Source organism: Anticarsia gemmatalis, chromosome 9, assembly GCF_050436995.1.
Source record: "Anticarsia gemmatalis isolate Benzon Research Colony breed Stoneville strain chromosome 9, ilAntGemm2 primary, whole genome shotgun sequence".
Lineage (NCBI taxonomy): Eukaryota > Metazoa > Arthropoda > Insecta > Lepidoptera > Erebidae > Anticarsia > Anticarsia gemmatalis.
The window spans coordinates 1,089,769-1,116,543 of NC_134753.1; the positions used below are offsets into that span (position 1 = coordinate 1,089,769).

General features: G+C 32.6%; 2 protein-coding genes across 3 annotated transcripts in view; both read left to right on the top strand.

Annotated features, from left to right (window-relative positions):
* LOC142975466 (protein croquemort-like) overlaps positions 1–11,737 on the top strand; it is a 34,672-nt gene extending 22,935 nt beyond the window's left edge. Inside the window, exons 6-11 of the mRNA XM_076118317.1 lie at positions 3,359–3,567; positions 4,808–4,916; positions 6,658–6,821; positions 7,484–7,588; positions 8,043–8,190; positions 8,681–11,737. Of these exons, the coding sequence (XP_075974432.1) occupies positions 3,359–3,567; positions 4,808–4,916; positions 6,658–6,821; positions 7,484–7,588; positions 8,043–8,190; positions 8,681–8,797 (852 nt within the window). The 3' untranslated portion in view covers positions 8,798–11,737. The remainder of the gene's footprint in view (positions 1–3,358; positions 3,568–4,807; positions 4,917–6,657; positions 6,822–7,483; positions 7,589–8,042; positions 8,191–8,680) is intronic.
* Positions 11,738–21,930: 10,193 nt separating this feature from the next.
* LOC142975465 (protein peste-like) overlaps positions 21,931–26,775 on the top strand; it is an 81,742-nt gene continuing 76,897 nt past the window's right edge. For both annotated transcript variants that reach the window (XM_076118314.1, XM_076118316.1), the window contains exon 1: positions 21,931–22,127. The gene's annotated coding sequence lies outside the window, so the exon portion shown is untranslated. The remainder of the gene's footprint in view (positions 22,128–26,775) is intronic.

Genomic DNA, 26,775 nt, shown 5'->3' on the forward strand with positions numbered 1-26,775 from the left:
ACGCGCAATGGTTATTGCGCTGGTGCGATTTCTAAGAAATAATCGTTCTGTTGTCTGTGTGAATTACTTTTGCTTATCTAGGTTAGATTGGATAAGTCTAGTACTGGAAATTTTAAACTGTTGTCTTATTAACGATTGAGACGATATGTATATTAAGTAATATAAAAGAGTGGCAAAGAGTTTTTGCCGATTCGTCTCAATATCTCTACTTTCCGAACTCACGGTGAAGACACTAACGATGTCTATGATAGTCGTAAGCATTTGTATGGGATCTAAAGGAAGAGACTATTCAACGTTGGTTTAAACTATTTAACGTTTAATCTTTGCAATTAATGTAACGTGCTATATTGTTTCAAATCTCATTCACACTGTGTCAAATGTCAACACAAAAAATCTTCATATAAAAGCATGTTATTTTTACAGTTATTACAGTTGCTTCTAATTATATGTATATTGTTTATCGCCTTTAAAAGGAGAGATTCTGCAGAAGCACATAGATACAGATAGAAGCATATACATTTACTAAGCTCTCGCTGAAAATATAATCTAGTGCAAACGAAATAGGGTTTTTTCAATTGACTAAATAAGTATTGTTTCATGCGGGACTTTACAGACATGACAGACATTGTTTTTGTAAACAAGCCACAACGACTGCATTAAACAAATATTTGTTGTTACAGTCTTCTAATGCTCACCAACATAGTCTTAAACAATGGTAGCTGTGACATAATAATGGCAGTACAAATTTGCGTCATTCTATCATCACATTATGATAAACGTTGAGAGTAGTCTTATGAGGTTCTTATGTAACATGTGTTTACAGCCACTATGTACGGTAGATTGCAGTTCAAATATGTAGTAAACAGTTTCTAAGAATGTGTTAGTAAATTTCTTAAATTGTTGGAGAGAAAGGGCTGTCTTATTTATGTTTGGGTTATTAAGGGACCGGTTAAACCTAATGTAATACAACTTTTTATCGTTTCGAAAAATTTAGTCTACTCCAAATTTTAACTATGGAACTGATTCTACGCAGGGAGATTAATAGAGGTACTTATTTTGTACACCTTCCTTTCATTATTGGCTGTAACTATACTAAGACTTGTTGGTATTACTTTACAAAAAAAAGGTTGAAAAAGTGTATAAAATCTCACATGTCTTCAAAGTGAAAATAATCATTAAGACAGTTATCTCCAGACTTAAACCTTACATGTTTAATGCACCTTTAACCAAAAGAAATTCGAGAGTCAAGTATTTTTTTTTTACATTTATTGATGTAAAATACATACAATATTTTTTACATAATATATTCTCCTCGCCAGGCTACAGAGCTTGTTGGCGAGACACTTTTAACGGGACACTGACGTGCAATATGGTTTTTGGTGATGGGGAATTTCACTGTGAAAAGTTTCTCAACAGTCACCATAAAACTCTTTCGTACACCAAAACTAACCACTTCGAATAGAAACTATATTCCCAACAAAGAACTGTCAAACGGTTTAATAGCATCATTAACTAGACCTCGAGGATGAACAACACAGCACTGTTGAATAGATTACGTCACGCGTTGCGATCGGCATTCCTTCATGGATCATACGCACTTTCACTGTGTCGTAACAACACGAACGTACGTTTCATGCTGTTTGGAAGAAAACTTGAGGTTTTTCTTTTGAGGAAATCGGATGGTCATCAAACTTGGCATTACTTTGACATGGCGATAAAGGGACAATCTGATTTATACCCATTATTTTAAACCGTTCTTAGAATTTTGAAGATGCTTACCAAACACCCAGTGTGTTTCTAACCGGTACTTGACCAGCAACTAGTTGTGGCGAAGGCTCCATCACATTATTGATCCATTTCATAGGAGACATGCGTCCAAAAGTTTGACGGCCTCCGTGGCGCAGTATTAAAGGTGGTCGCTTTGCTACTACCAGTGCGACGGGAGGTTGTGGTTCGATTGCCACATGGAATAAATATTTGTACGAACCACAATAAAGTCGTTTCGGGTCTTATTGAACTTTGTGTACGTCGTTTGTATGTTTCTAAAAGTGCAATTTTTAGTGCGGGTGTTGTTTAAAAAGAAGAAGAAATTTTGTAAAAATAAAATAAGGAAACCACGACTTAACTTTGGATCATTACTAGTCGTTTAGATTGCACCTTCTATAAAAATAAATATAAACAACAAGTTTAAATTCCTTTACAAGATAAACAAATACAACATAACAGGAAGGAAAATTTACTTTATTGAACAATACAATAAAATATCTACTAATTTTCCTTTTTATTTCATTGTGTTCTCAAATAATTCTTATTATTATGATGATCACGTAAGATATTTATCAATTTGTCAAATACAATGGGGTCAAGGGTAACACTAAATGATGTCCTAATTTGATAACTCAGAAAATTATTTGCGTAGAAATTAGCACACAGTGGTCATATGATTTCATATTATTATTAATAATAACGGTGTTGTTTATACTTTTTTTTGTTTAGCAACTTGATTGTGTAAAAGACTTGTATTCGACATATATTTTTTAAAATTACCCACTTCAAAGCCACTTAGGGAAACTGCTTTTTGCGTAAATATATTTGACGGACAATACTTTGGTCCATCATGAAATTCTTGACGAAGTTTCAGACTGTTTACAGTTCTGTTACCCATCTGAAGGGTAATCTTACATAGTATGACTGCTTTTACGTAGACTTTTGCAGATACAAATCTCTCGTTCATCTTATAAAAGGTCTTACTAACAGATAGTATTATGTTGCACAGGATTTTGCAAACATACCAACAAAAGGCAAGAACTAAAGTCAATATCCATACTAATATTATAAATGCGAAAGTAACTCTGTCTGTCTGTTACTTAATCACGCCTAAACTACTGAAACAATTTGCATAAAATTTGGTATGGAGATATTTTGATAGCCGAGAAAGGACATAGGCTACTTTTTACCCCGGGAAAATGACGCATAATGGGAAAATTAAGGTGGCGGACGAAGTCGCGGGTAATAGCTAGTTAATTATATTTGTGGATCACACAAATATTTACTACTTGTTAGTAAAGACTCTCTCCAGTGGGGTGTCGCAAAACCCCTTAATTACAACGAAGGAAACCTTAAAATCTAACATATAAAATTCTCGCGTCACAGTTTTCGTTGCCATACTCCTCCGAAACGGCTTGACCGATTCTCATGAAATTTTGTGAGCATATTATTAAGGTCTGAGAATCGGTCAGCGTCTATTTTTCATAACCCTAAGTGACTAGTGACTATTTTTTTTATTTATTTGGCAAAACAATGTTTGCCGAGTCAGCTAGTAAAGTTATATAAAAACATTTCTTCCTTTCTTTCACAGCGCAACGGCTCAATAGAATTCGACGGCTCCTTCACAATGAACACCGGCGCCGCAGACTTCTCTCAGCTGGGTAACGTTGAGAAGTGGCGGTACTCCAACCGGACGGAGTTCAGGGACGAGTGCGGCGTCGTCAAGGGCTCGACTGGTGAGCTCTGGGCGCCGGAGTACGGGCAGGAGGAGGTGTATGTGTTCACGTCGGATCTTTGCACGTGAGTATATTGATTAACTACTTGAAAAATCTTTATGATTTTTATTGGTTGTCTTCTTCTTATCGTATGGTTAGTGGTCAAACGCCTTTTTCGGCCGGTCAGACCTTTAAAATGGCTAAATGACTGACGTGAGTATATGCTAATAATTTAATTGCTGAGGCTTTTTCTCACTTTTCATTGGACGCTTATGGTAGTTTTTTTATGATTTAATAGCATTATATAGCTGTAACCTGTGTAAAATGTGTTTGCCTAAATTATGATTTCTCGAAATGCTGAGATTTTATTGAAATTAACACAAAAATAGATGAAATAAGTCGGAGAATGTACAATTTTTGGTGGAAAGAATCTTAGATGCTGTTTGATCTCACGAGTTATCGTGTTCCGTATCCATTGTAAGTATATCTGTATAAATAAATCTAAACAGAAATAATGTTTTTTATAAGCATAATAACAGATATTTTAAGAACCTATAATAATAAACTTAAACCTGATCCATCTGAAATATATGTATATAGGCCATTGACGATAATAACACGATCATTTAAATATTTATAGCGATGTAAGATAACAGTATTTTCCTTATTGTATTGTATATAACATTATTACCTTTTGTTTGAAATATAATTATAACATTGAACCAGGAAAATCGTACTCTTAATTTATCGATTAAAGATTTACCGGATTATAATAGTTTTAGGTAAAGAGTATTAATTGTAACTTATCTTGTAATTAGCCGGATATAATCTTTTATTAAATTGTGGAGATTTACGTTATTAGTACATTACTTGAGTGACCATAGTGACTTTGTGGAAAAGGTCCAGACGGCAGCGATAACATTTGTATGATTCATAATGATCTGATATCTTAACATAATTGATAATTGAGTAGCCATCGCTATATCTTAAATGAAAAACTGATCAGCGCTCTTATCGTATTGACAAGAACCATTTTAGTGAGATTTTTTGCTTGCAAACGCTTGCAACCGAAAAGTTTCAATCGTAGAAAATGGAGCTACAGTTAGGTAGAGTTTTAACCACTCTATTTTGAATTATTTTGTCAAGAAGAGAAATGCCTTAACCAATGAAAAGTCCTCTTTTAAAAGTTCTCTTTTTAAAAACAGATATTTCTATCCTTTGTTAGTTATAGGCCACGATTTCATAGAGTCCAATGCCAATAACTGTATTTCATTAACCTCTTTAAAACCTTCTTCATATAAATTTTTCGTTATTTATTTTTTCAGATACCTAACACTGAGCAAAGATCGTGAAGTGATAGTACAAGGTGTAGAGGGCGTGCAATACGCGGCCAACGATTCAACGTTTGACAACGGACACAAGTACCCACATATGGTGAGTGTTTACCCTTACTGATGAGTTTTACCCCAACATTTAGGTCAAATTCGTGACAGCTTTTCTATTGTGCTTCTTTGAAATAAATTTGATGACGATGGTACTTTCATACTGAAATGGTGTCTTCTACATAGTACAGGCATTCCGCTGAATTCTCTGTCATTAACTTGGGACTAGCCGGCCCACGACGATATTATGTGATCTTCTACAGGATATTTTACCTTTAGTCACTTAAACTTGGAAAATAGGCAAACAAACACACTTCAATAGCTTAGAATTATGTAATGGTTATAATGATTCATCACAAATTAATAATTAATGCACTAGATTTATAAATGAACTTAATTTTACGACTAATAAGAAGTAACCGTTATCATTCGTGAGTTCTTAGAATAAGATAAGAATAGACTTTTTGAGCGTAGTTTTTACTTCATTTCCGTATTAAAATATTATTCATACGATTTTTATGACATTTATTACTAACAGATAAACGACATATTTGATATATCAGTGCATAATCTGTTTTGAATAGATTGTATTATTTACAACAAATTTGTTTATCACGTGGTTGAACACCTTGTGGAAAACAACGTGACTTTGGCATGCAATCTTTAGGTTATTTTATAACTTATTTTGTTCATTACTTATTGGAAAAGTGATTATAAATAGCTACCTAAGAACTTCCTGAAAATACCTATATTTAAGCGTATAGATTACTCAGCTGACTATTTTCAAATAACTATAAACTTTATTTATTAGTAATTTTCCATATTTGTAAAAACTAGCAATGAAAACAAATTGTAAAGTTTAACAGTAGAAAAAAATATTTTCATCTGCCAATGTAATTTATTCTAAAATCTACCAAATCTACCATACTTTGTAGTATTATGGCAACACTGTAATGTTGAGTCACCTACCGACATCTAGTGGAAGCTACAAAACATACAACCTTACAAAAACACTGCACCTAAATGATAAAAATAAACACTATGTGATATATTACCTAGTAGTATTTAGTACATAGTATATAACCAATATCGTGTTCAAATATCGTCTGATATTAAGATCATACTATCACAATTTTATTGCCTCCTCATGTAACAGTTTCATAACAAAAACATCATAATCTTTATTGCACTACCGCCAATAAATGTCACATGTTTACCCACCTTTTGGGCTACAACGTGACTTTACCCTCTCCCCCCTCTTTCCTACCACCCCCTTAAAAATATAGCGCCACATAAAAATGTATGATAGTATATCTAATCGAATATTTAAGTCGTGATATCATTGTTTCTTTGTAATTTTACTGATTAATTCCGTCTTTATAGTGAGTAACTTCCGCTGCAAAGTTTTAGGCACATAAAAAAAGTAATATTATATTGACTGTTAATACTTAAAACTATGATTTACATCCTAGGGTTATTGGTAATAAAAATTTATAAAATATCATGGCCATAGAAATGTAATTCGCCTTGTGTTTGGTTAACTTACTGGCTCACTTTAAAGGTTAAATTGCTGAAGCATTCTTGATGAAGTTTTGTTGGAAGATAGTCGAAGATCAGTAGTCCAAATAGGCCGCCTAATTTTCTGATGTCCGAGTGCACGAAACCGTTCGCCTAGTAGGTTATGGAACCCTGAAACACACCTAAAAGTTTTTAAAACAATTCTAAATACCCTCACATTTTTCCATCAAGTAGTATTAATTCATTTCTAATGATTGTGATTTCCATAATTCCAGGCTTGTTTCTGCGATGAGCCGACGTCATCACCGGACTGTCTACCATCAGGCGCTCTCAACGTGTCCGCGTGTCGTTTCGGCGCGCCCGCCTTTGTATCGTTACCCCACTTCTTGAATACTGACCCGCATTACCCTAGCAAGATTGATGGCTTAAATGCTACTGAGTGAGTATATTTTTATTGTGATAGCTTCAAGGTAATAGCCGCCTTTACACACACACACTGTATCGCACGTTCTTAGGAGCGTACAGAATTACGCTTGTGTTCGCAGCGCGGTCTTTGCTCGCGATTGTCTTCGCGGGCACGGACAGATGAGCGTGGCGCGTGCTCTTTCCTTTCCCCATACACGCGCGCTCCTTCACGCACGGTTGTTGTTTCATGTGCGATAGAGTGTGTGTAAAGGGTGCTAAAGAGTCCCGTGCTGGAAGTAATAGATTTACTTTTAATATTAGATGTTTTTAGAATCTGACCGACATTGTTCTAGCAAAATTCAGACCCGGATAGTTCAGTAGCGCTTTAACTTTTCGTTATCTTATTTTCCATACAAAGCTTGTCAACAATGAAAAAAAATTACTGATTTATTTAATATTCTTAAATATGTTACAACAAAATATATGAGTAAGAGTAATACAGAACAAAGACATTACATACACACTAGGATTTCTAAAATCAGATAAAATATATATTTAACCCATTAATGTCCCACTGCTAGGCAAGGGTCTCCTCCCGTAAAGAGGGAGGTTTTAGGCCTTGAGTCAAGACTCATGTGTAAATTATTAATTAACCTCTTTTGTTATATAAATTAATTATTTCTTATCTATTTCCAGTGACATGAACTTCAGACTGATATTGGAGATGTTCACCGGCATGCCACTGGGAGTCTCCGCGCAGCTACAGATCAATCTATTAGTTAGACATGTTACTGGTATCACGTGAGTATCTTCTATACATTTATTAAGTCTATATTCGTTTATTAAGCGACTAAAGTTACTTTGCCTTTGATTTAAAAATTGTTTGCAGGTTTTTAAAGTACAACTTGTAAGTGTATCAGTCAGATAAAAATAAACAATTTCTAAGTATATTTTTAATTATTATTTTAAAAGTTCTAAGTTTCCTTTTTTTCCTGTGTATCCGAAATGCTGGACGCATTAGTAAACTTAAAATACACGGGGATACTATCGCTCTATATTACAAGAGACCAACTTTATAGACAAAATAAAATAGAAATACATCAGTTTCTCTCGAAATACTGCCCCCTATTTATCTTTGGAAAATACCAGTCATGAACATATAAAAAGACACAAAATTCAATTCGTTTCATTAAAACACATACATATCCTATTTCTTTCATACAATACTCCTAACACTTGTATTATATATTTCCAGTATAAACAACCAGCTGCCGGACGGTGACACGATGGTGCCGATGTTCTGGTTCCGCCAGGAGATGGAGACCACCCCGGAGTACGCGCGCATGGCACAGTTCGCCATACGCATGCGCTACTGGGTGCCTTATGGATTGTATGCACTTACTGTAAGTGACACACAACACAAAAGTTATTCTTTCTGAATGGTTGACTTAGCTTTTTATCTAGTTAAAGAATGTTTAATTTGCAAAATTCGAGCTTTGAATCGGCAAGGAAGTAATTTAATTTGTCATATTTATACATAATGAGCCCTAAATTTTCTCCCGAAATTATCAACTATTTGATACTTATGTTACATATTAAATTACATAACAGAATTGTCCTTTTCAAGAACAAAAATTCTTGTTGTTTCCCAGACACATTACTAAATCTAACTAAAACAACTAAGTTCTTAAATAAAAATATGAGATAATTTTTCAATAAAAAGTGTGGTAATTTTTATGAGTATGATTTACACTAAAACTTACCGAAGTTACTCACTTTTACCCGTGATTGCTAACTTTTCCCCAATGGTGCAAACTTTTACCCCATTACTGCAAGACTTTTCCCTAGCTAATTATTACCCTACTACCAAAATATCTTATTTTCTTTCCACAGGCAATAGGCGTAGTCCTTCTAATAGCAGGAATAACGGTGTTAATGAGAAAATTACTAAAATCTCCTGAAACAGCGCCCATTTTGAACGAAGAGTCGTCATCGTCCGTGGAGTCTTAGTGATATACAGTGATAGTTTTGTATATAGTGATATAGATGGACTGTTTTAAATTCGTTTTACGTTTTCAATAATGTATCTTTAGGTAAGGATAGACCTATCTAGATAGGACTACTGTTGAATCGGTAAATGTGTTTTAAATTATACGGAAAAATTATGTTGGTTGTTACTAAAAAATGTGGGTCTATCTTTACCTGAAGAACTTACCTTCAGGTAAAGATAGACCCACATTTTTTAGTAACAACCAACATAATTTTTCCGTATAATTTAAAACATTGGGATCGGATGTTAAAGGTGGTTTTTGTTAATTAAATAACCTCTAAGAGATCAATTTTTATGATATATGTATTAAGTATATGCTTTACAGATCCACTGATCTTTTACCGACACTAGCTATGAATGTTTGAGCGTAGATACCTGTACATATATCCTCTTATTCATAAACACACTATAAACTTATTTAAGTTAAAAACCTATGATATGTTTTCTCTTTTTCATTTCGCTAAGGAGTGAACGAAACAAAACTCTTTTTAAGCCTTTCATAACTTCGTATATTTTTATGGATAAGAAGGGTAAACTACAAGTAGGTCTATAAATCTGTCGGTAGGCTATTGAAAACGGCCGTAATATAAGCTATACTGTCCCACTTAAAACACGGGTCTTTACATATTAGGGGCTGTAGACTATAAACCCACAGCTTGTAAAGTGTGGACTATAAATAACTCTTCCTTTATAGATTCTTGAAAGAACTATACTTTACAATAATATATCAATCAAGTGATATGAAAAAAGACATAAATGTCTTAGAAAATTTTATAAAAATTAGATAATTATTTATCCTTTTTACCGCTAACGTTTATTTGTAAAGAAATATGCTTGTATAAGATAAAAAAGACCTTAGCGTCATGTATTTGAAAATGGTTGCGTAAAGACGTTGGCATAAAAATCTATTAAGTTGACGTTACAGTCAACTTGGGTAACTTTGAATCATTTGGGTAACATTGAACGTAGGAATTTGAACTAGTTTCGATTATTTTTTTCATATGAAACCAACACAATTGATAAAAGATTGCAAAACTAAAATTAATCTTTATCAATTTTTATATTACCCAATGTTACCCAAATGATTCAAAGTTACCCAAGTTGACTGTAGTAAAAGAGAATTTCCACTACACTTACATCACTCCAAAAATATGTATTAAACTTTAAACATTTAGTTATGTATATAATTATCTGACGTTAAAAAAATGACCTTTATGTCTATGTTAGTTTAATCGAGCTTCCCATGTAGTTAACTGCCATATAAAGTTCCAAATATATACTATAAAATAGTGAGTTTTTAAGATAAAAATGTATGGGCTTATTAATTAAAGTACAGCGGCAACGGAAATACATGATTTCTGAAAATTACAGCTTCGTAGCTATTACGGTTTATGAGATACAGCCTGGAGACAGACGGACAAACAAACAGACAGCGGAGATTTAGTAATAGGGTTCCGTTTTTACCTTGTAGGTACGGAACCATAAAAAAAGGGCGAAGAGAAATCAGAAAATGTCATATTTCGCAATGGTAGTAACTAATACAGTTACGGAGAAGGCTTGTCGTCTACGAATTGAATCCCGGTTTGGGTAAATATTTTACCTGAATGTCTTTGACAAAATAAAATTACAAAGAAATAAGAAGCCTATCTCAGGTAAAGCATAAAGCCCTGAACATTCTTTGCGTGTACGAAGTAATAAAGAAATAAAAAAATAATATTTTGGAGTATGGAAAAGTTAGTTTCATATACCTCTGTTCTATTAACTGTTTATTTTAAAGAAACCATACAGTTTTATCTTAAAAACTCTTTTTATATGTAATTTGTATATAGAGATATCATTCACTACATTGCTCAATCTTTATTTCATAAGTGCCTTAAGCTAAAAACAGCTAAAAATCCTAAATAAATAAATAAATAGTTATAAATATGCAAATACATTGAATAATTCAATGATTTTAACTTTAAATAAATACTGTAAATAATACTAAAATATTGATAAATAGATGTTTTTTACTTTACGAAAGTTACTACAGTAACTTAAATTTTATGATCATAGGAAGAAATTGCTTTGTATTGGTTTTTTAATGAAAAAATCACGTATACTATATTTAACCGAAATTTAATTGACGGACTAATTATAATTACTTTTACCATGTTACCACGGAATAGCTAACACAAGAGGAAAGGGCATGTCATACTTTTAATTGAAGATAGCTGTCGCCAAACTCAGCCGATGACATTGAACGCACACTGAAATATGAAGAGGAATAAACGACTATTACAAATTAATACGACCAGTCATTTTTCAAAGACATGAGAGTCGTATTTTGCGCTAATACTTTGTGCTTTATGTCGGAATTCTATCTACGTGCTTTTAGTGTCATCTCTTAGGCTAGTACTAGGGTAGGTATAGCTGCACATACTTCATATGGCACGCGTGCCACGCCCACATGCCCCTTCTTTTTATGTTAGTTATTTCGTGTTTGTTACCTTAATTAAACACCTCCCAATTGTACCGTAACTAAAGAGAATAGCCAAGTATATTTTTAGTTCAGTTTTCGTATAAAAAGTTACCGTATATTTTACTTATATAAGAACAAATAATTTATTTGTTATACAATTATTTTGTTTTTATACCCGATTTTATATAAAGTATTACTTTTAATTTTTATAGTAGTAACATTATTTTTCTTCCATTTTTCTTTTATAAATACATTTTTTTTCACTGGCAATTTTGACTGAAAACGGCGTCTAACATTGAACGAGTTTTAAATATTTTTACATTTGTAAATAGTTATTAAGAAATATTATCTAAAATAATATTATATAAATAATGTTTTGTACATTTACTTATTTTGTGTATAAAATTGATATGAATTTAAATTATTTATTTTAATTACCTATATGACTTTTATTTATTTCGTTTTATTTGAGAATTTTATTTACAAATTTAGACTAATAATGGTCTATAACAAAGAAATATGGTCCTTTTAAATACTATAATTTGTGGCAACGAATTTATATTATTTATTTAGTAGAAATTATCTTTAATATAAATTATGAACAAGAAAACTATTTATTTTATTAAATTAAATATTAAGAAGCATTTTTTTCGTATGGCAATAACATAGTGATGCCATAGAAAAAAATTCCAAAACATACTATTATAACCTCTTGTATATTTAATTAAAATATATATTATTTACCAAACATTTAACATTATCTATCATACTACATGCAAATTTCATACTGTTTTTCTAGTACAATATAACCAAAGATATAACGACGTTTTACCTAATGATATAAATGAAACAATAAAACGCATAATATAATTTGAATACACGAGATTTTTAAACGCGTACACTTTTCTAACCACCGTAAAATAACAAAGTACTCACCGAGACATATCTATAAAGTACAATAATATATTTCATATATTATTTATCTTATAACTTTCCTAAGCGTGTGTATTAAACTATAATCAAAGAATATTTAGAGCTACTAATTTATTTAAGAACTTCGCGCGTGTTCTACGCTCAGTGAGTAGTAATCTAATATATAAAATTCTCGCGTCACAGTTTTCGTTGCCTTACTCCTCCGAAACGGCTTGACCGATTCTCATGAAATTTTGTGAGCATATTGACTAGGTCTGAGAATCGACCAACATCTATTTTTCATACACCTACGTGACACTATTTTTTTTTATATGGCAAAGGAACGTTTGCCGGCTCAGCTAGTTTTTATATATTATAATATTGTTACTTTAGTTACACCGGGAAGGCAGTGGCGCGGCGAGCACTTTCAGTCTAAAACAATTTTAGACTTTATCAACATGATTTAAAGACCATAATCGCTTCAGGAGTCCGAAAAGCGTCCCTTTTAAGCGGTACTAATCGTGATAGCCTGCCCATCGCTAATGGCCGCTGTCGTCCTGGTGTGTTTCTCCCTAAAAGAAAGCTTCCTTAAGTATTAAGTACCAATGTATTTTATTTTTAATATTGTCTTGCCTTGCTAATGAACTCTAATTGCCATATCCTTTACTTACTATAGTTATGTTTATGAAATTATCATTAGAGCTTCAACTAATTGTATTCTTTATCCTTTTGTAAATGTAGACTCATTAACTAATTAGTTATCTTCCAAGTACTAAGAACAATTTCTAGAAGAGATGTTGCAACACGCATTAATATTTTCATTAAATTAACCCCTCGTTTCTAAGGTATTTTTTTATCTCATTACTGTCCCTCTGTAGGGCAAGGGTTATAATTATAAGGAGGGGTGAGGCCTTGAGTCATTTAGTGGTAGTTTATCTATTCAATAGCGTTAAAGCTCATGACAGTTTCAATAGATAAAGCACCGCTACATGTGCCTCAGAAATCGGACATAAGACGTTGTCATATACAGGGTGTGGCGTAAATAATGGATAATCCTTTACCAGCGGATGGGCGACAACCCAACTGATCTAAATATCAAAATTTACCTCTGGCACAAGTATCATAGTTTTTGAGATTTTGGCCATTTTGTGTGTTTTTAAAAAAAGCGATTTACGCTCGTTCTTTTTGATGCTGTGATCACAATTTAAGGCTTTTTTTAAATCCGTTTTTTGCAAATAAATCCTGAATAGATGTGCTATTGAACCTACAATCTTGTTTTGTTATTATTACTTGTTTTTTATTTAAATTATGCATTCAAAGTTGAATTTTATAATCTTTCACAAAATTTGTGCAACTTTGAGCACTTGTGGTGAAAAAAAAATGTATGGTGGCTTTACTGCCCACGCCATAACTAATTTCTAAATTTTATTAGAATTCTAAATTGGTACAACATGCAGCATTAATACCGATTATTGTCAAAATATTACAACGAACTTAAATTATTAACACTTTTGCCGGTCGACTAATTTATTTTTAGCATCATCATCATTTCAGCACATCTATTCAGGATTTATTTGCAAAAAACGGATTTAAAAAAAGCCTTAAATTGTGATCACAGCATTAAAAAGAACGAGCTTAAATCGCTTTTTTAAAAAACTCACAAAATGGCCAAAATCTCAAAAACTATGATACTTGTGCCAGAGGTAAATTTTGTTATTTAGATCAATTGGGTTGTCGCCCATCCGCTGGTAAAGGATTATCCATTATTTACGCCACACCCTGTATATTTAAAACGGCTAGACTAAACTCTAGAGTAAATACGAGATGATTTCTTGATCATAGGTTTCCAAAGGTATATGATTGTTAGTTTTCTTGTCCCGAGAGATTTTACGTGTTTTAAAAATAACCCTTAATGTCATAACTTTTAAACTCTCGCGTTGCATGTTTAATGTATAATAAAATACGGGAATTAACGCGAACACGCATTTTACCTTAAAATGCCTTTTTTTTTAAGGTAAAATGCGTGTTCGCGTTAATTCCCGTATTCTATTATACAGTAACCATTAATGTGTTTATAGACAGCATATTCTTATGTAATTGTTTATGTTTGAAGGCTGATCAAATAAATGTATGAATGAGTATTTCTGTTTTAAGTAATAGAATAATGACTTGTTAATAATTAAACTGTTTATGAAATGTTTGTTAAGACTTTTGTAAGTTTAATAAAAAATATGACAATCATTTGTTTTCGTTTTATTTGAATATGTTTCCCGATAAAGACATTTTATAACTACTTTTATACTTATTAAATATTGCCATTGCGAAGCAGTGATAAAGTATATCACTTAATCTCTTGCTCGCATCCTGAGTAAAGGCAAAATCTTGATTCAGATTTTCTGTAAAGAATATTTTTTGTGATTGTGTCCTCACAAATTTCACAAAATTGAATGCTTATATGTGCTTGCTCCACATTCGTCCTGTACCAATTAATCTCATCAGCCATGAAAATCTTTCCTCTTGAGCAATCGTGGTGATAATATTATTATGCAACGGGTCTTAAGCGCGATTGAAAATTAAAGGTTAGGGCACGGAGATGACGCTTAGCAGCCACATCAGTCAGCCCGTGACCACGGTCGATGTAATTCGATTGAAACGTCGCGTAAATAAATAAGGTACCAACTTATTCTTTAATTTTCATTAGCGTTTAAGTCCCATTGCGTTATAAAATTATGTGTACAAATCGCGAGAGTTTAAAATTCAGGATAGCACAGGTTTAAACCTTAGTGGTTTTTTGTTGCTATTCATATATCATTTCTACAAAGAATAACAACATTTGCTTAAAATGTTGTTATTCTTTGTTGAAATGATAAATAAATAAAAAAAAAATCGTTATATGGTGGTGATGTCATTGCTTCACTTTCAACTCTACGAACAAACTCACTGGTTAGTTTCTTTGAACCTGGCCATCATCAAATGTCGGTCAGGAAGCCTGCTTGTATGACTAGATAATAAAGATTTTTATACTAAAATGATAATACCTATTGATCGATCGCGATGACGATTTCTTGTCAGATATTTCTCAATATTTGTCAATATATAACAAACTATCGCTGATGTAAGATTGGCTGAATGCTTATCAATGTCGAGAGCAATAAATCGATGCGAGTTGATAAAGGTATATACAGGTCGGCGACGCACTAGTTCTCATTATGTAAAAACACTATTTACTTCGTACATTATGTATAGATAAGTACTCAATGGTGGATCTTTTTTGTACTTTGGACACGCACTATTAAAATATGCACCACTTTGACACAGTAACCAGATGAAGGTTAGAAACTGGTTATAAATTATGCAAATATGAGGAGGGCAACTGTCTTCGCTTTTCTTTATTTTTATGTATTTCCTGATTAAAGTGTCTTTATACTTTTCAAATATGTACAGAAAACCACGCGGCATCTACGTTGCAGTAGAATGTAAAGAACATTCCTGCAAGCATAAATAACTACAGATTTAACTACAATAAGCCCATTTTCTTTCATATATTATTAAATAAATGTAATTTAAATTCTAGTCACCGTATTAAAGAACAATGAACCTCATGCTATCCTAGAAGGACTAACGTGATTTTATCTCAATCATGTTACGTAGAGCCATTTTTACACCATTGGTATCGCGTTACCTCCAATGTGCGTGGACCCTCGCTCCAGCAGTCAAAGACATAAGGACGGTAGGTCACGTTGAAGCCCACGCCGGATACTTGCACGTGACACATTTTGTTATTTTATTTCTGTTATAAAAGATACTATATCGAGCCTAGATTATTGTTAGACGTTTTTATTGAAGATTATACATAATAGATATAAATAAATTTGTATATTTGTATTATAACAGATCGTGAAAAATGTTTGGCGGTCATGAACGCATATGTGAAATCACAATTAACTACGTTAAGATGCTCTTGAACAGTGAAAATAAATAAAAAAAATGCTCATAAAATTATAACTAATATGCCAGGATTCAATTTTTATGAGACCAATTCGAAACTATTCAACATACAAAGAAAATTATTACGTAAATCAGTTCGGAAAACTCAGCGGATTCGGTGTAGGTACCTACATACTTAAAAAAAACCTATCGAATTGAGAATCCTCCTTTTTGAAGTGGGTTAAAAACTTCTCGTCATAGTTTTATGTAAAAATAATTATAAACATACGTGGCCTTATGGTTATTATAGTTTTTTTGTTGGGTTAGTCAGAGGCGACACGTCATTTGAAAACTGTGATGATATTTCGTAAACTGTGGAAAAATTGCATAAGTTAGAGGAATAACAATAGACGTAGGATATTTATTTCGCGTAAAATATATTGTCTCTTTTCACGTGTAGGTTATACAAAACCAAATTTAAGTACTTCTACGGTTTCCTCGCGAACCGGTTTCTCTTATTCGAGTTACGGAATTTCTTTATTTACCTACGTGCATTATGAAATAGTATGAAACCCTTTACCATTTTCATGGAGAATCTTATGAAAAGGACGTCTTAATTTGTGATCGTAAAACAGTTAACAAGGTTCACCGTTTGAACGCCCATAGCCAGTGGCGCTCACTGGTAAACAATCTGCGGGTCAAACAAGCCTTGACGCGGTCATTCCGTAGATGGGTGACCGTATAGTGGTATTGGAACTGGGTGTCTCCGTGCTTCGGAGGGTACGTAAAAGTCAGTCCCCGTTGTTGTTTATTAAGATAACAGTCTTTAAGTCACGTCAAAGGTCTCCGGCTTGAACAACTTTGACACTAGGTTGATCATTAACCATACGATAAGAAGAAGAAGGTTCTAGAGTAAGATCCCAGAGCTGCCAGACCTACGTCATTTTAGCAAAGCTGAAACTTTGAGGATTGTTAGTATAAAGGGTCTGTTAAGAGGTATGCACATCCACTACCTTGAAAGCGGGGCCGTTTCTGAGGTAGCGCGGAGTGAAGGTGCGTAAAAAACGACCCAACCTACGTTATAGTAGCAAAGTTGGTTTTCAGATATGTTATTAATGATATTATGTAGAATTAAAATTGACTATTGCCAGACCGTTTCCCGGGGCCATTACTTCTGCCAGACGCCTTAAATGTTATAAAAAAATGAGGTCAACTACGTCATAGTAGCAAGCCTAAATTTTATATATGTTATTAAAGGTACAATTTTAAGACCCCCTGTATGCGGACAGACCATTCCGCAGGGCCCTTCGTCCCCTAGACGCCATTAAAATTTCCCTATGAGTGCGAGAGTAAGAGCATTATTCATACGCATAAATGAAAAACAATTGAAAAAAAAAAAAAAAAATGAAAAATTATTGAATACTAACTGACCTGCGCATCTTTGCTTGCGTCACTTAAGAGAAATAGGTCAAAATGTTACATAAACGGGTTATGTAACATTTTTCACTGTTACTCTGCTCCTATTGGTCGTAGCGTGATGATATATAGCTTATAGCTTTTCTCAATAAATAGGCTATCCAACAGTAAAATATTTTTTTATTCGCACCAGTAGTTCCTGAGATTAGCGCGTTCACACAAACAAACAAACTTCTCAGCTTTATAAAATTAGTATAGATTAAAAGTACTTGGAATGTTTAGGAAGATAAGTAACATTATTTTGGGAATTATTTTTAAAATAGATATGGTTTACACTATTCACAAAAATTATGAAAAAAAATTGTAGTCATTCATCAACATCATCATTATCTGAACTCTTACTTCCCTCATCAAATTGAATTTTTAAATCATCTCCACCATCGTCTTCATTGTTACTTGAATTCTCTGTAAAAAAAATGTAGGTAATGATGTTGAAAACAGTTACAAGTAGGTATATTGAAATAATTTATAGTTATATAAAGTTGTAGCCGTGCAGCATCTACATCAATTAATCCGGGAACATTATATAACTCGCAGATAAATTTTTGAATTAAGTACATCAAATATATTTTGTTCCTTCGCTTTATCAATAGATAATTCAACTTCTCCGAATTGAACATAAGCTTCTTGATATTCTCGCGATTTCTTTAAAATTTTAAATGGTCTGAGCTGAATTGATGTAGATGCTGCACGGCTACAACTTTTCATTAACACGTATACAGTCGGCGATGTGAATGAGAAATTCCACCGGCAAAATGTTAAAAAATTCGACGCAAGTAATTTACCTCCTTGTAAATCTGAATTGCTTCAACAATTTCGACGAGCAAATTATATTGCGGGTGTCTGGAGTAATGCTCATATAAAGCGTCCTAGCATTTTAAGCCCAGCAAATAAAGGGTGGGTTCTAAAGGATAACCATTATCATTTTAAGTGGTTTGATGGTGACCAATTGCCAAGTTTCGTAAGCGAATCACTTGAAAACGAATTAGGTATTTTATTTTAACTATAAATTATTTCAATATACCTACTTGTAACTGTTTTCAACATCATTACCTACATTTTTTTTACAGAGAATTCAAGTAACAATGAAGACGATGGTGGAGATGATTTAAATATTCAATTTGATGAGGGAAGTAAGAGCTCAGATAATGATGATGATGATGATGAATGACTACAATTTTTTTTTCATAATTTTTGTGAATAGTGTAAACCATATCTATTTTAAAAATAATTCCCAAAATAATGTTACTTATCTTCCTAAACATTCCAAGTACTTTTAATCTATACTAATTTTATAAAGCTGAGTAGTTTGTTTGTTTGTGTGAACGCGCTAATCTCAGGAACTACTGGTGCGAATAAAAAAATATTTTACTGTTGGATAGCCTATTTATTGAGAAAAGCTATAAGCTATATATCATCACGCTACGACCAATAGGAGCAGAGTAACAGTGAAAAATGTTACATAACCCGTTTATGTAACATTTTGACCTATTTCTCTTAAGTGACGCAAGCAAAGATGCGCAGGTCAGTTAGTATTCAATAATTTTTCAATTTTTTTTTTTTTTTTCAATTGTTTTTCATTTATGCGTATGAATAATGCTCTTACTCTCGCACTCATAGGGAAATTTTAATGGCGTCTAGGGGACGAAGGGCCCTGCGGAATGGTCTGTCCGCATACAGGGGGTCTTAAAATTGTACCTTTAATAACATATATAAAATTTAGGCTTGCTACTATGACGTAGTTGACCTCATTTTTTTATAACATTTAAGGCGTCTGGCAGAAGTAATGGCCCCGGGAAACGGTCTGGCAATAGTCAATTTTAATTCTACATAATATCATTAATAACATATCTGAAAACCAACTTTGCTACTATAACGTAGGTTGGGTCGTTTTTTACGCACCTTCACTCCGCGCTACCTCAGAAACGGCCCCGCTTTCAAGGTAGTGGATGTGCATACCTCTTAACAGACCCTTTATACTAACAATCCTCAAAGTTTCAGCTTTGCTAAAATGACGTAGGTCTGGCAGCTCTGGGATCTTGGTCCATTCAAGGATTGCCCTAATAAAATCATAAGTAAAGAAACAATTCACTCTACTAACTCAAAAACCACAAAACTTTTTTTTTTAATCTTTATTTTAAGGGAGATGGTTCAAATTTGAACATGGAACCCACAAAACCTCTAAAATCTTTTAGCACTGATCGACAAGCAGAAAAAAATCTCCGTACATTTTTATGGGCTCATAATAACTAAGTAAAACTATTAAACAGTAATAGCTAAGTACATTAAAGTAGACTCTCACGTGTACTGGCAATTGGCATAAACTGATAAACTCGTCCGCTCCAGTTGTACTGAAACACGATGTCAATAGCACTCGGGAACATTATAGTGTTCAAGTTAAGCTGTATTTTTTATGTCTATTGTAAAGAGTTTTTCTTGAAACGTCGTTAAATCCTACTAATATTATAAATGCGAAAGTTTGTGATAATGTATGGATGTTTGTTACTCTTTCACGCATATACTACCCAAAATAACACATGGACTACTTTTTATCCCGGAGACCGGGACCGGGATTCATACGGGAAGATTTTCCACGCGGACAAAGTCGAATTTTTTTTTTATGAACTTAAACGCTATTGAATAGATAAACTACCGCTAAATGTACCTCAGAAACCGGGAGTGGGTGAGACTTTTGTGACCGTGGTTTTACATTACGTTAGATGCTCTCAAAACAATATATATTTAACTGTGCAAAAGTAATAGTATTGACTGACTCCGTGGCTCAGTGGTTACGGTCGCCACGCCGAAACCATTGAGTCGGGAGGTCGTGGGTTCGATTCCCACACGGAGCATTTATTAGTGCGATCCACAATTAATTGTTTCGGGTCTGGTTGTACTTTGTGTCCGTTGTTTGTATATTTGTAAAAGTCCCCGCGACACAAGAGCAATTCTTAGTGCGGGAGTTGCCTTTAAAAGAGAAGAAGAGTTGTCTTTAGAAGAAAAGAATAAAAACATAAAATGGCTCACAATACCGGTTATCTTTCCAGTGCTATTCAATTTCAATATAAAACGTCAGTTTATCATCTGAAACGATTCTGATTCACACCGAGTTCAACATAAGAAGAGAGTACATTTTTAGTGCTTTACGAACAAACGCACTGAAAACCTGCTTTCAGCAAAATTTGCACCAGAACGAACACACTCTTTGCACTCAAAAGTCTAGCTTTTTCAGTGCAGTTGCACTGTAATAATTTAATTAATAGCTAATTATTATTATTATATAATTAATCCGTTTCTCTGAGATGACCCGACGTATGCATTGATAAACGGTTAGTAAACTCTGTTTTTCTTATTTGTAGGTAATATGTAACAAGGTTAATGATTAATGTCAGACTGACCGCGTGGTGAACACAAAGAAAATCGGTAGAATATTTTTTTATATGACTTTAGTTATGTTTAGCCATCGTATTGCGAAATAATAGGGATGACTCAGGCTTTACTTTTTTTTTCTGCTAGTTAGCCTGGTTGAGTGTCCCACTGCTGGGCATCGACGTCCCTCCTTTTTATATCAGGTCATATCGGCGGAAGAAACCGACTAGTCCTACTCATCAAAAAATTGCATCGTAAATAAAATTAGGAGCTGAATAGAAAGTCCTTGTTGCGTATGATAATGACGGTTTCCACTGTTTCCAGGTTCAAGTTCCAGGTTGGACAGTGTCATTCTTAATAACTAAGTTCTGGAGCCCGGTTAGTCAATTTCTTGGCAAAATTGATAAGCTTTTGATAACGAGTATTGCCGATCCTGTCCTGAAGAAAAGGAGAAACAAGGTTCAGAAAACTATGAAAAAACGTTTTGCTTAAGTGAAGATATTCATATAAGCAAATTCTTTATAAACATTATAACACAAACACAAATTACAACCACACTCAAACTCTAGAAACTTTATAAGGAAACGGGAAATCAAGCATTGTGCCCAGTGCGGGCTTAACACCATACTGGCGAAGCCTAATTAATCCGAACATATACAAAATATAAGTAAACTGGCTAAAGCAAAAAAGAATAAAACGCCTCTATGAAATAAACAAGTCCTGAAAACGTTCACATGATCTAATGCAACTCGGCATAATGCCCACTTGTCTTAAAGTAATACTACGCCATAGTTTACTAATATTCAAGTTTTCCTTTACCAAAACAATCATTGGGTTCGAACAATCACAATAATAATTCTATTAAATCATTCTATAGTCAATGTCCAAAGTTAATCGTTCATATTGTGTACATATTTTTATCTGTGCCGCCTCAGTACGGTCTTATCATTCGAACTGGCCGCACGTTCGTTCCAACTTCAAAAAAATTACGCGCGAATCGCGAAGTGTCAAAAACATTTTAAAAATAAAATTAGTGCTCTATATTTTTAAAAATAGTGCTTGAAAGTGCTGTTCAGTTTTTTTGACAAGCAAATTTTTAATAATCAATTTGGTTTCTTTTTTCACGTTTTTCGTTCGGAAGTCAGGTGAGTTTATCAGATTTAATGATTATTAATTAGGTCATATATTATTGTGATAATGTTTTATTTTAGCTGAGACGTTGAATTCGATTTAAATTTATGTGATTACTTACACGTGTACGGCAATTGATAAGTGCTACGATTCTTATTTTGATATAAAACTCAAAGAAACAGTAGGGGCTTATAAATTTTCGAAAACTTGTATACCTAATCAAAACTTTAATTACTTTGGAGATAATAAAATCCGGGAAAAAACACAAACAATAATTTTATAGGTGCCTAGATATATTTATACAAACAATTGATAATTTCATACAATGTTGTATGTTTAAGTTATAAGTGGGCGTAAATCAATTATGTTATTGGGTTCAATTATACATGATTAAATGTCTGATGTCTTCATTCAATCATTCAGTTATCACGACCTCAAAGAAAAACAATTAATGGCACATATTCACATTAAGCAATAACAATTATGCAGGAATACTAACATTTAAGTCATATTTTTTTACTATCTAAGAAGAATACTATTAAAACACTACTCGCACTAATCCGTCAATTCGTATTTTTTTAAATTATGACATGATTTAAATCATGTCGGGTATTCTTTTTCTCACTGCATTACTTGCACTCTTATGGCAATAATTCTAATGATGCCTGAAACGTTAAAATCCTTAAAGCCTCTAAATTTGTAAAAGAAACCATAAAAAAGAATGAAAATCTACATTCATAGACAATATACTCGAGAAACCTAACCTGAGTTATTCCGCGTCTTATTCTTAACCAGCCGTTCATGTCGCAGCACTAGACTAAAATCTAAAAAAAAATCAGGTCATTCGTCAAGGTATTGACACTCGATATGCCAAAGTTGTCAAAAAAGTGCGTCTGTCAACAAGATATTTAATTTTCTAAGTACACATTTAGCTACTGCTAATCTCGTTCACTCATTAACATACGCACTATTCTAAATCGAGTTCTACGCAAATTATATGACGATTTAAAAACTTCCTCATCGGTTGTTTTAAAGTATTTTTAAATTTTATTTATGGTTCTTAATTATTAATCGTCACATGTCATTCATTAAGCATGCATACAACTAAATATTAATAATACGATTGATTAAATACATTCTTAGTAGAAATTTAAATGGCTCTACTCTGCAACTTGATTATAAATGTTAGGGCCATGTAACATAATTTTAATCAGTACAAGTAGTTGTAGGTCATCTGACTACAGATAACATACTGTCTACTGGCCAGTTATCTTCCGAATTCGATAACATTATTGATGACATGCGGATTAAAAAGATAAATGTCTATGGTAATATTTTTTGGATGTAATGTTACTTTGTAATTAATTTCTTTATTTTTATTACGATTTAAGACTTTTCTTATTTAATTGTCTTCATGAATTTTAAACTATTGCGATGTACGAAACTAATATCATCAAAAGGTGACGCGTTTTACATAAGATTGCTTGAAGTTTCGGAGCAGGTTTCACTGGCGGTGGTTGCAACCATGACTGATAATGCAGGTTCACATTTACAGGGTAATCGTAGAAATAAGACATAGTCACAATACAATTTCGTTTTTTGTTGAAGTCAAGTGAGTGCGTTATATAATGTTCAGTTGATAATAATTTTAATTTCAATATAATTTACGAAAAGTATTAGCGCTACACGTTCATTGTATTGGTTCAACCTTTTATGAGTACAAGTTCAAACCAGTCATCTACGTTATTCCGTATAGTATATAGCCTTAAATAAACAATAAATAATCGTACTATTTTTCACAATTTCTTAGTAATATAGTATTATAATAAAGTGATAGTGTTCAATGACATGACATTGTCATTACTGAGAGACGTATTGTCAATTGTTTAAACTGATTGATTGACAAATTGATCGTAATGGATGTGCGATCTCTATTTAGGTATTGATGCCATCTGTTCTTTGAGAATATTATATATTATGCCATGTTTTATATGGAATAATATTTTGTGTAGTTTGTAAAAGGGCGTAAGTCTTGTTTCTTAGTAATGAGAGATGCGCCGTAATTGTTTATTTAATTGTAATTAAAGTTATTGATATAAATAAATATTTCTTATACTCGTCTGTGTCCACGGAGGTGTATAAAATCTCTTTCTAATTTGGAAAACAAGCCTATGACATAATCATTACGTGCGTCAAAATTTAATCTCCCTATTAACGTCCTAGCACGGAATCAAACCCCTCACAATTATCAAAAGTGACTGTGATTTTGCGTTAAAGATTTTCAGGACTTTTCAGTACCACGCCGTAACTTTAGTTAAAAGCCAACGATTTCGTCCGCGTGTAAAAATTAGTCTGTATAAAAAGTATCAGAAGTTAATCCAGGTTATAAGCTATCAGTGTACCAAATTTCATCATAATCCGTTCAGTAGTTTTTTAATATCGTTTCATTTAGGTAGTGAGTATGACATGAGAATCGTAGTGTTCTCATTGTCTGTGTGGTATGAGTGGCAGACCGTCTGTCCGCTAATCAAATAACCGATAAGATTTATTGAAGTATCCGGTACTTTTTACCAAGCTGGGAAACATTACTGTATGAAGATGTACTTTGTTGTGTCTTTGTATGACGTTAATACAAAGAAAAGGGTTTTTTTCTTTACGTATTTAAAGGTTATTGTACTTTAATTATTTTGAAAATATTTACACCTAAAAGATAACTATAATTACAAATATACCTTATAATAGATAAGTTACGTGTATTTTCTAGCTATTCAATATTGAAGGGTATTATTTAAATTTATTTTTAGGGTACCTATAGCAACTCCTCGTTATATTTTAATTTTTTCTTTTTGAAACTACATGTCGAAAGCGTGCAAAGGAAGAAATCCTTGTTATTATTTATTTTTTAATATCCTATAAATATAATCACGTTTGTTTGGTATATCGGCACACGAAAAATTCCAATAGTAGAGATGGGACTTGTGTCCAGTAGTGGAGTACATTTGTTTTTATCAAAATCTATACAAATGTACCTAACTAATAACATTTGTAGTTGCAGAACATTTAAAAGAATAACAAGACTTTGTTAGTCATAGAGCTAAATTATCATTTTACTAGCATATTTTCTGACTGGTAATCGAATTAGTCATTAAGTAGTAAACCCGATAACAGTAGGAGAAAGTAACAACGATATAATTGTATAATTGGAGTCATACGAGTGATTATTGTAATCAAATGTTTTGTTTTAAACTGAGATTATCAATGTCAATGACATTGTGACTCTGTGGCAGTCTAGAGTTTGCCGCTTTTATTTATTATAAAGAAATATGACCAAGTAATTAAATAATTTTATTTACTTTTCTTACCCTCGGTTTCTGAGTACATTTAGCGGTAGTTTATCTGTTCAATAACGTTTTTTTATATGAGTTTTAACGCTATTGAATTAAAAGACAAACTACCCCTAAATGCACCTCAGAAAATAGGGGTTACTCTTTAATTTACAAAACAACTATTAACTATTTTAAACTCTTAACATATTATTATAATGTAATGGGTCTTAAACAAAATTTAAAGTAATGTTTATCTTTTTTGATTACTACTTAGAGACATTACTTTTTGTTTTCTTTATTAATGATTAATCTAGAGTTCAAGTTATTTAATGTTACATTATTTTCTTTGACATAACTTTAGATCCATTTATAGCCCTTCCAAGTACAAAACGCTTACTTCAAGTAAATGGCTATGTATGTATATAGAGTATGATGCTTTCAGTTCATCTTGATTTTCTTAACAGAAGAAGACAATTTACAAATTTGACCTTGACATTGAATTCGGTATCCCTACGTAGTCGTATTTATTGAAGAGAGAAAAATATTATTGTAATCTGCTTGCAAACAATTACGACTTTTTGATTAAAGAAAATATTTGAAAGCTATTAATTAGAAAATGGTAATAAAAAATTACCAAAATATGTCCAAATATTTACATAAAATAACAATAAAACATCGTTAAATTTAATTTATTACTTAGTAAACATTTTAAAACCCAGGTCAACGGTTTTTTAAACAGCCGTGCTAAATTCTTTGCTATGTCAAAGTCCACGATTATAGAACAGAAATATGTATTTTTCAAAATAATTGTAAATGTTTATTATTTATTATACCCGGGAAACGAACCTGAAACCTCATGTTCATTAGTTAGATGCACGAACAATTGCGCAAGAGACGGCCAGTTTGAAAAAAATCTTCAAGTAGGAAATTTTCCTTTTGCAATAGGAAAATCCCCTGAATAATTATAGTGAGACAATCATGATTTCATGATTACTAACAATACTAAAATATAGCCTATTTATGACATAAGAGCATTCAAATATCTGATTTTTCATTGTTTGTCACGAAAAGTTTGAAAACGAGTCATTCTTATAAAATCGGTATTATACTTTAATGACGGAATCTTTTGCTATTGTATTTGTATATTTAAGATAAACAAGAATAGGAGAAAAGAAGGGTAGGGTAGTCTTATTTACAAGAAACTCAGATTAAAATAGTAAACAATAATCTTTAATAATTCTTGCAAAGAAACCGTCTTCAAACATCACCAAGTAATTTAGAAGCACCACCATTCAAAGATACCTTTCCAATAAATAAAAAAAAACATCAATATCAG